The 12,927-nt window shown below is 39.7% G+C and overlaps 1 protein-coding gene across 2 annotated transcripts; it reads left to right on the top strand.

The window, feature by feature from the left end:
* Positions 1-259: 259 nt before the first annotated feature.
* DCUN1D1 (defective in cullin neddylation 1 domain containing 1) lies at positions 260-12,689 on the top strand. Of its 2 annotated transcripts, none has more exons than XM_072408160.1 (7): positions 260-418; positions 3,469-3,685; positions 5,336-5,504; positions 7,086-7,216; positions 10,115-10,197; positions 10,621-10,717; positions 11,369-12,689. In XM_072408160.1, the coding sequence occupies exons 1-7, from the start codon at positions 416-418 to the stop codon at positions 11,446-11,448; spliced, it is 780 nt and encodes a 259-aa protein (XP_072264261.1). In that variant the 5' UTR covers positions 260-415; the 3' UTR covers positions 11,449-12,689. The 2 variants fall into 2 exon arrangements, with proteins under 2 accessions (XP_072264261.1, XP_072264260.1); XM_072408159.1 differs by lacking the exon at positions 260-418 and adding an exon at positions 2,676-2,984.
* Positions 12,690-12,927: the final 238 nt, after the last annotated feature.

The raw sequence follows: 12,927 nt of genomic DNA, 5'->3' as shown, positions 1-12,927 counted from the left end.
AGTCAGGAGGTAAAGATAGTTCTCTGAAAAATAAATGATATGACCACAATGCTTCTATATGTAATGAAATTGGAACTATCTATCTATCTATGGAAACATTCCCTAGCAGTGAATAACTTGTGGCACTGCAGTGTATACAGAGCCGTGGGTGCTCCCTGTCAGTACGCTGCAAACACCAAATAAAAGTCCCGGGAGATGTTTTCCCGGCCCTGTGCCCGTCCCCCGGTCCTCCCCTCAGTCCCAGCTGTGTGTCAGCCCCCCATGCTCCCCGAGTATCCCCGAACCAGACTCGCTGCCTGCAGCCGGCCCTGCTCTCCCCCTGCCCGCCGCAGGCCGCAGCATCATTGCGCATGAGCGAGATCGCCGAGAGTCCGTGAGAGCGCCACTCACACTCACCGGGAGGCCGAGCACAAACATGGTGAGTGAGAGGAGCAGGGCGGCTGACTGACATGGTGCGGGGTTCACACGGGGGCTCTGCGGACTGCCAGACCTCGGCTTTGGCGGGAGGGTTACGAAAGAAGGGCGCGTTTGTTAGAAGCGGCTGGCTCTGCAAATCTAGCTCGGGGTCTGAGGGCCTAGTCAGGGACTGTTCGGGGATGGAGGGGGTCTGCAAGCAGCGCTTATATAATGTAGGATGTCATGTATACAAGGAGGATGTGTCAGGGAATGCTGCATCTCTATGGGGTGTCATGGCACAGACCAGGGAATGACTTCTGTCACCTATGTTCTTCCTGCTCCCATGTCATAACACAGGGCAAGGTGAATGTTTAGTGAACATTCATTCATCTCTGCTGTGTGAAAATGAGAGCTCATGGGAATACTTTGGGGGGCCCCCTTGTGAATGAAGCCTCACAAACTGGGTGCCGCTCTTTATTGCGGTGTGGCAGGAATAAAACAACGTGCGGCTGCACCATAGGCAGTGATATAGAGGAACTAGAACCCCTGGGAGCCTTTTCTGTTCTGCGTATGCTAAATGGCGTATGCTTTGTGTGACGCACGCCTTCACTCGTCCTGGGAGTATAGAAGCCATTGGCCACCATTAGCCCCTGTACTTGCTGGGTGGGCATGAGCGGCTGCCCCTTGGTGGACGTGGCATCGCTGGAAGAGGTAAGAGTGTGTTCTGATACCAACACATTATGGTAAGACCGCCCGCAGCAGCCACATCACACACTTACTTTTATTTTGGATGCCTTGATGACATTTCTCTTTACGTCCTGTACTGTAGACTAAACATGAAGTGAGAGGAAATTTCTCCAAAATGAAAGAATTTGTTTGTTACCTTAACAAGTTTACCTATGGGAAGCAGGGTTCTCCCCGGTACTTTTCAGTGAACATCCGGCTGTTTTTGGTTGGTTACTGAAGAGTTGGGTCACAATACAGAGGCTGCCACCCGCCTACAATTCATAGAAATCTCACACTTCCTGTTGTATTCCCAGGCAGAAGGTAAAGAGAAATCTCTGAAAAATAAATTGATGTGATCATAGTGCTTCTATATGTAATGACATTGGCAGTATATGTATCTATCTATCATGTGTGTCTATGGAAACATTCCTTAGCAGTGAATAAGCTGTGGCACTGCAGTGTATACAGAGCAGTGGTCGCTCTGTCAGTACGCTGCAAACACCAAATAAAAGTCCCAAGTGGGACGCAGGGTTCTCCCCGGCACTTTTCAGTGACCACCCGGCTGTTTTTGGATGGTTACTGAAGAGTTGGGTCACAACACAGGGGCTGCCACCCACCTACAATTTCTTCCCACCCAGCTTAAAAAAAATTCTGGGTTCAACCCTGGGAAGAATTTTGTCAAATTTTGGATATTCCCTCTCTAGCTGTGATTATAGTCACCAGGACAAATATAAGAAGTGTGTAAGCTTCACCCCTTTTCCAAATCCTATATTTAGATATAATGTAAAATTCTCAGTGTTCTTTTTTTTTTTAAGCTGGATGGGAAAAAGCTGTAGGAGTGTGGTGGTCTTGTATTGTTGCCCAATTTTTTTAGTTAGCATCCAAAAACAGCTGTGTGATTACTAATAATTTTTGTGTGGTGCACCCAAAGGTCTGGGGAGAACACTGACCCTGTCTGTGGCCTTTGTAAACTGATGATACGGGATTCCCTAATCTTATAGACATGATCACACAATGTGAAAGGTTTATTTATATGCTCACAAATACCATAATCATCAGAAGTCTCTGTATTCTCAAGGTGTATGTTTCTTGTCCTAGTTAGGACCTGTTGGACGGGTTTCATTATACCTGAAATATACACTCCGACATATAGAGTGTAAGACCTATGGTTTGGGTTAGGAAATTTACTCACCTGTGTTCACCTGTGTATGTTCTATGGGAAAATAATCACACAGACTTGTACTGCTTTTGGTAATAAAGAGACCCTGTCATGTACTAAAGCTCTAGGCAAAGCATGGATCTGTAAAGAAAAGAATAAATACTTTCCAGCTGTCTGTGTTGTAAAATCTTTTCAACCAAAGGCCATCAGGAAACAGAACCTTCAAGGATAGCCCATCTTGATGGTCCCCACAGTTCTCAGTGGTTTCTTCTGCTGATTTCCTCATTAATGCAGGAGAGAGTAATGACCGAAAAGTCAGAGGAGGGAAATGGAGAGCTGTGGGGTCCATGAAGATAAACACTCCTATCAGACTTTGGAGGACCAGTTCTTTATAATAAAAGAGCACCGAGCACTGCAGCAAAGGTAAGTTTTTGTTCTCCTTTTTAGAGTGATATTATGTGACAGGATTCTTTTAAAGATCCTAAGCTGACAAAAATCAGTGAGCTGCGCATGCACAGCTCAGTGTGGGATTCTGGGATACCCGGCACGTCTTGGCTTTCCCTGTCTGCTGGGATTGAATGAACTCCTGCATTCTCGAGCAGGATTTACATCTTCCCAGGCTGGCCAATCAAAATGGCCAAGGAATGAAAGGAGGAAGAGAAGAAGGAAGAATATGGCATCTCTCACAATGGAAAGAGGACAGGTGAGTGCTATTAAAACTTTGAGATTAGACAGGTAAGGTTGTTTTATTGCAGATGAGACATCGCCTGTCCCTTCTGCAATAATGGAGCTGCCTTTCGCATTTTTTTTTTTTTTTTTTTTTAGGTTTAGCTGTGCTTTAAGGCTAAATTCATATACGCGAGTTCTAACATGCATTCATTTCCATTGAATACTTTAAAATACACATGTGTGCAAGTGAATTATTGTGTGTTTCTTGGTGTTTTGTTTGTTTTTATATCTGTAGGCATGCAATATAAAATGGGTTTTATGTTCTTCCATTGATTTCAAACACATATGGCGAAATACAAAGGAACAGTCCATTGCAGCCTCTTCTTAATGATTGCTGCTTTATAGAGCAGGCCCTTAGGGAAATGAGATTAAATTGAGGTTGGTTGAAGCGACACAGCTACCTAAATGTCCTTTAAGTGATATAAATAAATTTGTAATGTTTTGTCTTCTTTTCACAGAACAAGTTGAAATCCTCGCAAAAAGATAAAGTTCGCCAGTTTATGATCTTTACACAATCTAGTGAAAAGACCGCAGTAAGTTGCCTGTCCCAGAATGACTGGAAGCTAGATGTTGCCACAGATAACTTTTTCCAAAATCCTGAACACTATATCCGAGAAAGTGTAAAAGGAGCTTTGGACAAAAAAAAATTAGAACAACTTTATAACAGATATAAGGGTAAGTATGGAAAGAAATCTGCAAATCATGGCAGCTGTGTGTTCTAATGCTCTATTTCCAGCAAATGTGTTTTTCTTTTGGCAACAAGTTCAATTTTAGTTAATGCTTTCTAATGGAAGTGAACACTCTGCACTCTGCAAGGTCATAAAAAGAATAGGAAATGTTTACTCTTTTGGAAGGCAGTTTTTGTTTTAGAATCATTTTTTTTGGTTTGTGTTTTTTGTGCGGCATGGACTCCTGTCCTTGATATTGTGCAAGTTTTTAAATAGAAGGACACTTTAAATCAACCCTGGCACCACCTTTTAGAATGACTAGTAAATAGTTATCTGCAGCATGCTGCATTTGGTCCTTTTTTGGGGGGAGGGGGGTGGAGAGTGGAGTATGTAACTTCAGTTAGCAGCACATGCAGACTTATATTGCAAGTAAAAGTTCATGTCACTACCCTGAAACAAGCATGCATGAAATTACTGAAGTTAGATACATTTGCATACTGCAGGCTTGCATATACAGCTCCTGCTTTGGATAGTGAGCACAGTTATACAGGGTGTCCCAAAAGACACTCTACACTTTTAAAGAATTCCTAAAAATGGAAAGAAACTAGTTTATTCAAATTTTTAGCATCAACAAAGGAGTCATTGCAGTTTTACTTGCTAGGCTTGCCATCTTGTTCAAACGCCTTGAAGACTAGTTGTATACCTCCACTTGAGCGCCTCTAGTTTCGAAAACTTTCAGCCACCTTCAGATGCAAGCCTCTTCGACGTTTTGCAGCATCTCTTCCCAGGTGTAGAAGTGATTCACACATTTCCACACAAACATCATAATTTTCTGCTTGAAATTTTTGAACAATTCGAAGTGGATACGGGTATAGCTTTATCACTCTCCGACACATCAACTGAATCAAGTTTTTGTTGATCCTGAGTTCCAGTGCAGCCCTGCGGATGGACTTTTCCTGGCTTTGCCTGAACGCCTGCTCCAGGAGTTTAGTGTTTTCATCAGTGGTGGTAGTAGCAGGCCTTCCGCTGCGTGGTTTTTCAAAAACAGATCCTTTTTCGAGAAACTTGCCTTGGATATCGATGGATACCTTCCACTTAGGAGCAGTTAGACAACCATAAAATTTCTCAAACTTGCACTGAACTGCAGTCGGGGACTGCAAAACTTCTTTCAAAGTGCCAATTTTGTAACTGCTCCAATGTCAATTGGCGAGCCATGGTAAGGGAATGATACACTTACAAAAACTGCAAAGCCTAAGTTGTCATATGATGATGGCCTCAAGTCTCCCCAAATGATACCTGGAAGGAAATAGAAAAAAGGAAGTGTGTAGTAACTTTTGGGACACCCTTTATTACTTAGTGCACACCTTACAAGACGTGTTTGATAATATGATATTTCATACCAGATATACAATTTTTTTCTCTTGTACAATTGCAGTAAGCTGTAATCCAGTAAATTGTGATGTGTCTGCATGTTGAACACTTCTTTTGTGGTTTGTGCTGCCATAATGAATATGTCATACTTTTTCTATCCTACTTAGCAGTTTTTAGTTTCATAACAATCATCCATATAGACAAGCTGTACACTCAGCCCAATCCATTCTTCCTCTGAGCTGTCTCTTCTGATATCTAAGAATGCTGACTTTTTTTTTCTACACAGACCCTCAGGATGAAAACAAAATTGGAATAGATGGCATCCAGCAGTTTTGTGATGATTTAGCGCTCGACCCGGCCAGTGTCAGTGTGCTGATTATTGCATGGAAATTCAGAGCAGCCACACAGTGTGAATTTTCTAAGCAGGAATTTATGGATGGAATGATAGAATTAGGGTAAGTTATACATACCCAGTTCCTCACTTTTTAATATTTTTGTTCCTGTTGTAATCTCATTTACATTCTCCAAGGAGAAAACTGATGTATATAATAGTTGTGTAGACTTTTCTTTAATGGCATCTTTCAGCAAATGTTAAGGGACCTCTTACTTTTTCCTTCCTTTTCTTTTTATATATTACATACTAAGGAAGAAACATTTTTTGATGTATGCTAACTCTGTTGTCATCTGCATCTTATTTGCAATATGCAGCTAAATATATATTTACATGTCATGTAAATATGGATATTTACATGTCATGTAAATGAGAAAATGAAGGTGTATAGTGGAAGAATTACTGCTGCTCACTGTGTGACTCCGACATTTCCCTAATATTATTTGGTATTTTGTGTCGGAACGAAGGTCATGGTATCCTGTGATTATATAACCAGGACAGGGGTTTGTTTAACAGTAGAAATTAAATAAGTAAGAGAAAAGCAGTGGTTAGCACCATGTGGCAGGGGGCGTAATAAAGCGGACCCCTGTGAATGTGTTTCTATTTTTTTTAAAATATTGCTTACCAGAGGGCAGTATGCAGAAGGGCGGAGTTTTTGACAACAAGACAAATTTATTACAATATTTGCAGCCTGACTGTATTACATTAGTAAAGTAGAACCAAACTAGCACAGCAACTTCCTCCTCCTAGAGACGAATTTTGGTCATCTTGATTTGCTGTGCTGCGGATGATGTAACTCCAGGGCAGGGGTGCAAGAGTTCAGTCATCCCTGACACGCATGCGCAGCTCATCTTTTCACCAGAGACCTGTAAGGGTCAGTCAGGTAAGAAACATTATTGCAGAAGGCTCATAGCCTGTTCCTATCTGCAATAAGGACCTGCATGATCAAGCATTTGTGAAAATGGAACTTTAGTGTTGGATTTAAAATTATTTAAATTTTAAAATGCATTTAAAGTGGATCCACAGTTACAGGATTTGAGTGTAAATCTTTTTAAAGTAAAGGCCTTTGAAATTTGGGGGATTTTTCCCCTCTATTTCAGTTCTAGAGATTACTCAAAATTTTGGGTTTTCCATTGCTGTTAGTCCCAGGAACACCTTGATTACCAGGACAATTACTGGGGACTAAACATTAAAACTAAGGCCCTAACCTTTCCCTACTCAAAAACTACAACAAAATCTTTAGAAGCATCTTGTTTTTATGAATATAATTTTGTCCGGTTGCTTTTTCTGCCCAGAATTTGGCTGTGATGTGATCAGTGCAATATCTTTACTGGCTGCGTGTGTTAAAATAATATAAGAAGTGCAAATAAACGTCAGTATCCTAATATTAAAATCTGTTTAGCTTGTACTGCCGTGTCTGTTACAAATCCAATTAATGTCACAGCCATATTACTAATGCAGATATTCATATGGAGTTGATTCTAGCTGCATCCATATTCCACCATATGTTAAAGCCTGCAATATGCTCTGTTGTTTGGAAGTTTCTGCTTTTGTCAGTGGAGACATTTGGCTCATTTGATGTTTCACAGGGTGTCTTAAAGTAGATTAATGTTTTTGGTTTTATTTCTCTATGGTTCGTTCACAGGTGCGACAGCATAGAAAAATTAAAAGCACAACTACCCAAAATGGAACAAGAATTAAAAGAACCAGGGAGGTTTAAGGATTTTTATCAGTTTACATTCAACTTTGCAAAAAATCCTGGCCAAAAAGGTTTAGGTATGTTGAAATGACAACTGCTATGTTTTAGCTGGATGTATTTTACACCACAAGGGCGGCAATACATTTCGGACCTGCATACTTGTTTTAAAGAAGACTGGTTATGGCATTTTAAAAATGAATTGGGATGACAAATACAGGTACTCCCCGAGTTAAGGTCATCCGACATATGGACGACTCCTAGATACAAACGGGGCTTCCCTGCTCGCTCGTGTGCAGGATGGAGACCTGAAGAGGGGAGGGGGCGGTTCGCATGACTTGCAGAAGAAATCTTGTGCTAAACACAGCTGAGGTTGTGGGTGATCTTAGGGGGGTGAGCTCTTTCTGCAGCCCCTTGTAACCCTTTAATGACCAAGACAAACTCTGCATTTATTTCTTTTTGCATATCAAACCACAGCTTGCTTCAGAAGTTAATGAATGTCTAGGCTCTATAAATAATTTTTTTTTTTTTGCTTTGTTTGTTAGGATTTTATACAGTAACTGACACCATGCTGCCTAATATGTTGAGACAAACATCTGTCCTAATTGTTTTTATTAAAATAATGTACCTGTTCTGACTTACTTACAAATTCAACTTAAGAACAGACCTACAGTCCCTATCTCGTATGTAACCCGGGGACTACCTGTACAGAGGTTGGATAGATACTGCATAGATACTTTTTCATGAATGTACATATATAATAGTTGTGAAGTGCAGCATTTTCTTTGATACTTTTCTTGCAATACTCTTGTCATCAGCTTGTCAGGTGGAAGCCATTGGGTGCTACAGGTTGTGGTACAAGTTTTTTAAAGGAATCTTCCTCCTGAATAGCTGTCCCTGGAAAATTTCTCTTTATTGGAAGATATCCAATTTAGAAGTCCTCTCACTTTTTTAATGAGACCATGGTCTCCAGAACAATAAAAGGAGGACACTCTTCCTGATGGGAACACAGCAATAAAAAATGTTAGTGCTAACCCTCCCCCATCCAAAATTAGAAGTTTAGAGGCTTGTAGCTTCTATTCGTTGACTTGAAATTGGCAAATTTGTAGCACCTACTGAATATTTGGTATAAAAGACGCTGACCATTTTCTAGACACTAGTTCCCCTTCATGTTGAATAATTAGAAATGTAAGGCTTTGGGGATAAATTTCTATGTTAGAACATCTGCACAGCCACAACACATTGTGATAATGTTAGGTTTGATTCAAATGTGCTAAGTTTTGTGCAGGAAAAACAATTAAAAAAAAAAAAAATACAAAAAAAAATGTATTTTAAAGTGGCAGTAACTAAAGCGCGTCAAGTATCAAATATTATATGATTATCGGAAAGTCATTTGCTATACGGATTGCTGACTTTCATTCTGCCAGTGTAAAATTCTAACACATTCTTGATTGGCTTTCTGCTGCTGCCTCTATACAAGGGCTGTCTGACAAGTAGTGAGCCTAACATATAAATCTTAAAAATATTTGTAAAAACTCTGTAAATTAATAAAATATAAAGCCTTAGATGAAATTTGACCAAAAGTATATCTATTATAAAAATTTTTTAAAACAAATATAAAAATTGTATGTTGGTGATTTTTTTTTTTTCGGATTTGGAAAACATTGAGCACAGAGCAGTCATCAAATTCCTTCACGTAAAGGGCCTAAACACTAAGGAAATCCATAAAGAGATGCAAGAAGTGTTAAAGGATGATTCTCTTCTTATTCCACTGTCAAAAGATGGGTCGTCGAGATTAAACAAGGTAGAAAAAGCCTTTGTAATAAAGAAAGGCCTGTAGCACCCAAAGTTGTCACAACCCAGGAAATGATTGACTGAATTCACAATATTGTCCTCCAAGACAGAAGACTGACCACTAGAAGCATTGCTAAGAGTGTGGCCATTTCAAATCAAAGAGTTTACCACATTCTTACTGAAGAACTTGGAATGAGGAAACTTTCTTCAAGATGGATTCCGAAACTTCTGACTCCTGACCAAAAGGGCGGGCGGATGAGATGCTCCAAAGTCTTTCTCGAGCATTTTAACAAAAATGAGCAGCAATTTCTTGAAAAATCCATACCAATGGATGAGACTTGGATCCATCACTTTGATCCAGAGACAAAACAGCAGTTTCAACAATGGAAACACAAAGGTTCTTCTACCCCAAAGGCAAGGATCACAAAGTCCTTAATTAAGGTCATGGCCTCTGTCTTCTGTGATATTCATGGTGTGGTGATGATTGACCTTCTTGAAAAGGGTTAAACAATCACAGGGACTTATTATTCCACATTATTATGAAAGTTTAAAGACAGAGTTGAAGGTGAAAAGATGAGAAAAGTTAACAAAAGGCGTTTTTTCATTAGGACTATGCGCCAGCACACAAGTCAGCAGTTGCAATGGCCACAATTCATGAATGCGACTTTGAATTGTTAGAACACCCACCTTATTCGCCAGATATGGCCCCATCGGACAATAGTCTATTTGTAATTTTAAAGAAATACCTTTAAAGGGAAGTAAATAAAGGGAAGACATTTGACTCTGATGATGATGTCATCAAGGCTGTTGAGGATTTCCTTGAGGGACAAGATGGTTGAGTTCTATAAAAAGGGTATAAAGGCCTTAAAAGAAAGATCTGAAAGGTGCATTCTGCTTCACAGAGATTATATTGAAAATGTATGGAAAATAAAGTTCCTAACTTTTGTCTTATGGTTTGGCTCATTACTTGTCAAACAGCCGTTGTATCACTATACAGAACATCGATCACTATGAGAAGAAATGCTTGATTCTTCCAGTGTTTTAAAATGTAATACTGTTGCTGATGTATATGAACTGGAAAGCACGGAGTATTGCACACTTGTAAAATTACTGATGGGTTTGCTTTAATATTTTACACACTGAAATAAATGCTCAGACAAATGACTTTAACTGTTACTTTTCAGATTTAGAGATGGCAATTGCCTACTGGAATTTAGTACTAAATGGAAGATTCAAATTCTTAGACTTATGGAACAAGTTTTTATTGGTAAGATTTTTTTAATATGTGGAATTATAGCTATGTGTTACTAACTGGTTTTACAGTATTTGCTAGCAGACTAGTACAGAATAAGATTAAGGTCTTGTGAATGTAATGTTTTCTGGACTATTCAGTAAGGTATTGGACACTGCCCGGGGAATGAATCCACAGTTACAGTCAGAAAGAATCTTTTATCTTTGCACTCCAGTAAACATAAATCTGGTTACCATATTTAGGTCTTTGTACCACCTTACTGAGGGTAACTGTATTCCTTCAAATGAAAATGTGAATTAGCTGATTTATTACAGTCATGTATGTTCATATGACCAAGGGTATCAATGTGTTAAAACCTTGATGCAGATTTGCATGGTATGCTTTATGACAACTGTCTTTGAATATTATTTTCAATAAAAAAATGTTTTCTTTTCTCAGGAACACCACAAACGATCAATACCTAAGGACACTTGGAACCTTCTACTAGATTTCAGCACAATGATAGCAGATGATATGTCAAACTACGATGAAGAAGGTATGATTTATTGTCATTCTAAAGAAGTCTGGTGCCCTCCAGAGGTGTCAGTATAAATCACATGACACTGCCTGCATCTTCTAATGCAGCGGTTGCCAACGGGTGGCCTGTGAGAAAATTTTGGTAGTCCATGGCTCTGGCCAGCGCCGCAGTACATGTCTCCCGGAGACATGGCAGGCTCAGGGCGGGTTGTGTCTCGAGTGGGCCGGTTCCGGTATCATTACGTCACTCAGGGGAAGTTTCTTCCCCTTTAAGTGACACACTGCTCCCCGCGCATGCGTGGTCTGGAGCCTTTGAGTTTAGTGATCCATGGGTCCGAAAAGGTTGGCGACCACTGTTCTAATGTGTTTCTTAAGCCCAAACAACTTGGCATTGTGGACTGCAGTCTTGCAGTAATGACAATGTACTACAGAAGTGAAATATGGCAGCAGGTCAGTGACTTTGGTTACATTTGTCAGTGATCCAATCTAGTGATCCTGTTTCTGTAGGCTTATAAAAAGGCTCTAAGTGTGATTTATATAACATACTCGCCCTTCTAATTCTCCTTCTTTCGGTGTGGATCAACAAAAGCCTGATTTTGTTTTTGTTTTTTTCATCTAAACTTTTGCACTTTCTGCTTTTTTAACTGACTGAATTTTTTTTGTTCTGCAGGAGCATGGCCAGTTCTCATTGATGACTTTGTGGAATTTGCACGTCCTCAAATTGCAGGGACAAAAAGTACAACAGTGTAGCACTAAGGAACCTTGTAGAATGTACATAGCCTGTACAAATTAACACAGCAGATAATTACACAGTCAGTTTCTTCTGGCTGGACTGATTTGAAGATCAACCCTAGCAGCATCTCCAGGGGGTTGAAAGAGACATTTGGAGACATCTTATAAGACCATATTCTATTTCATTCTCTTGGTGGTTTGGGCCCGTTTACTAGTCCTGGAGAGCAATTTCCACTTTCCACTTCATGTTTGCAAGTCATGGATTCATCACATATCTGTGGAACATCCTAGTTTGTCATCCCTTTTAGATCCCGTGGTTTGTTCACTTGCATAAAGCACAGTGCCACATTCATCTGCTAACTTCATCATAGCCTTGGTGATGCCTCTTTGTTTGCTAGTTCCAGAGACTATGCAGGTAGCACCTCCTCAGATAATGTGCTATTGTCCCCCCATAAGGAGACAAAGAAAAGCAATGTTAATCATCATCATCCTCATCTGTTTTGGATCTCACTGTACGTGGCGGGCAGTGCGCCGTTGTCGATACCAAAGCAAGTGTTTTGCTGGAATTGTAGAGGACTTGAAAAATCAAACTCTTGTGATTTATCCCCCCTCACCAGTGTTGTGAAACCTCTGCTGAAGATGGAAGAAAGCTGCACCCATTTCTTGCTGTAGAAAAACAAGTCAGAGGCCCATCGCTGGTCTGTGTTGGAGCCTCCAAGGATGGTTGATTCCTGTATGTTCAGCAGTTGTTTTTGTATGTGACTGTAAACATATTCATTTTAATGCCGGTACTTTTCTAGGAAGGATAAATCTAACATATCAGTGTTTGTGTATCATCTTGCTATTGTCCTCTCATGTCACTTGTAAAACACTTCTTTGTCATCCTGTATCAACATGCAAATGCCCTTTTTTATTCTATAAAACCTATGACCCAATTTAAATTCTACAGCCGTTGAAGGTGAATGCTTATGTGGTATATTCATGCACATGTAAAGTACATATCTGCATCAATATATAAAGAGAAGATGAACAGTTAGAAGTCACAGAATGAAGTTTGCCTGAAATATCAAACAGCATAACCTGTCCTTCTGTCAACTTCGTATAAAATCTGATCTTATTTCTTTTAATAATTGCACTCCTTCATAGTTTTGTACTCTCTGCAGTTCTGGTTTCTTTTTAAAGAGCTGGAGCTATCAGAAAAAGATTGAATATTGCATTTTATTTGTGACATGCAAAATAACATTTAATTTATCTAAAAACGTGCATTTTTGTTGTTGATCATCCCCAGTTTAATACAAGTTGAAAGTCTGTGAATTGTTTAAACAAAATATTCTATGGTAAAAGAGCCCTGGTTTGAATGAGTTCTTGAACCTTATTTGCCAAGCTGTAATTATTACAGTCTGACAGTACATTTCCCTTTAGATCTACAGATAACTAACTATGCTGTGCCTTGCTGAATAGTTTAGAAAGGTCCCTCATATTACATTGTTGTGGTAA

The sequence above is a fragment of the Pyxicephalus adspersus genome, chromosome 4 (genome assembly GCF_032062135.1).
Source record: "Pyxicephalus adspersus chromosome 4, UCB_Pads_2.0, whole genome shotgun sequence".
Lineage (NCBI taxonomy): Eukaryota > Metazoa > Chordata > Amphibia > Anura > Pyxicephalidae > Pyxicephalus > Pyxicephalus adspersus.
The sequence above is the reverse complement of the archived record's forward strand: the minus strand, read 5'-3'. Positions and strand labels throughout refer to the sequence as shown.

Coding starts and splice junctions, on each gene's coding strand:
- DCUN1D1 (XM_072408159.1), top strand. CDS start 2,955: ATGGCATCTCTCACAATGGAAAGAGGACAG. Junction 2,985..3,468: donor TCACAATGGAAAGAGGACAG/GTGAGTGCTATT, acceptor TTCTTTTCACAG/AACAAGTTGAAATCCTCGCA. Junction 3,686..5,335: donor ACTTTATAACAGATATAAGG/GTAAGTATGGAA, acceptor TTTTCTACACAG/ACCCTCAGGATGAAAACAAA.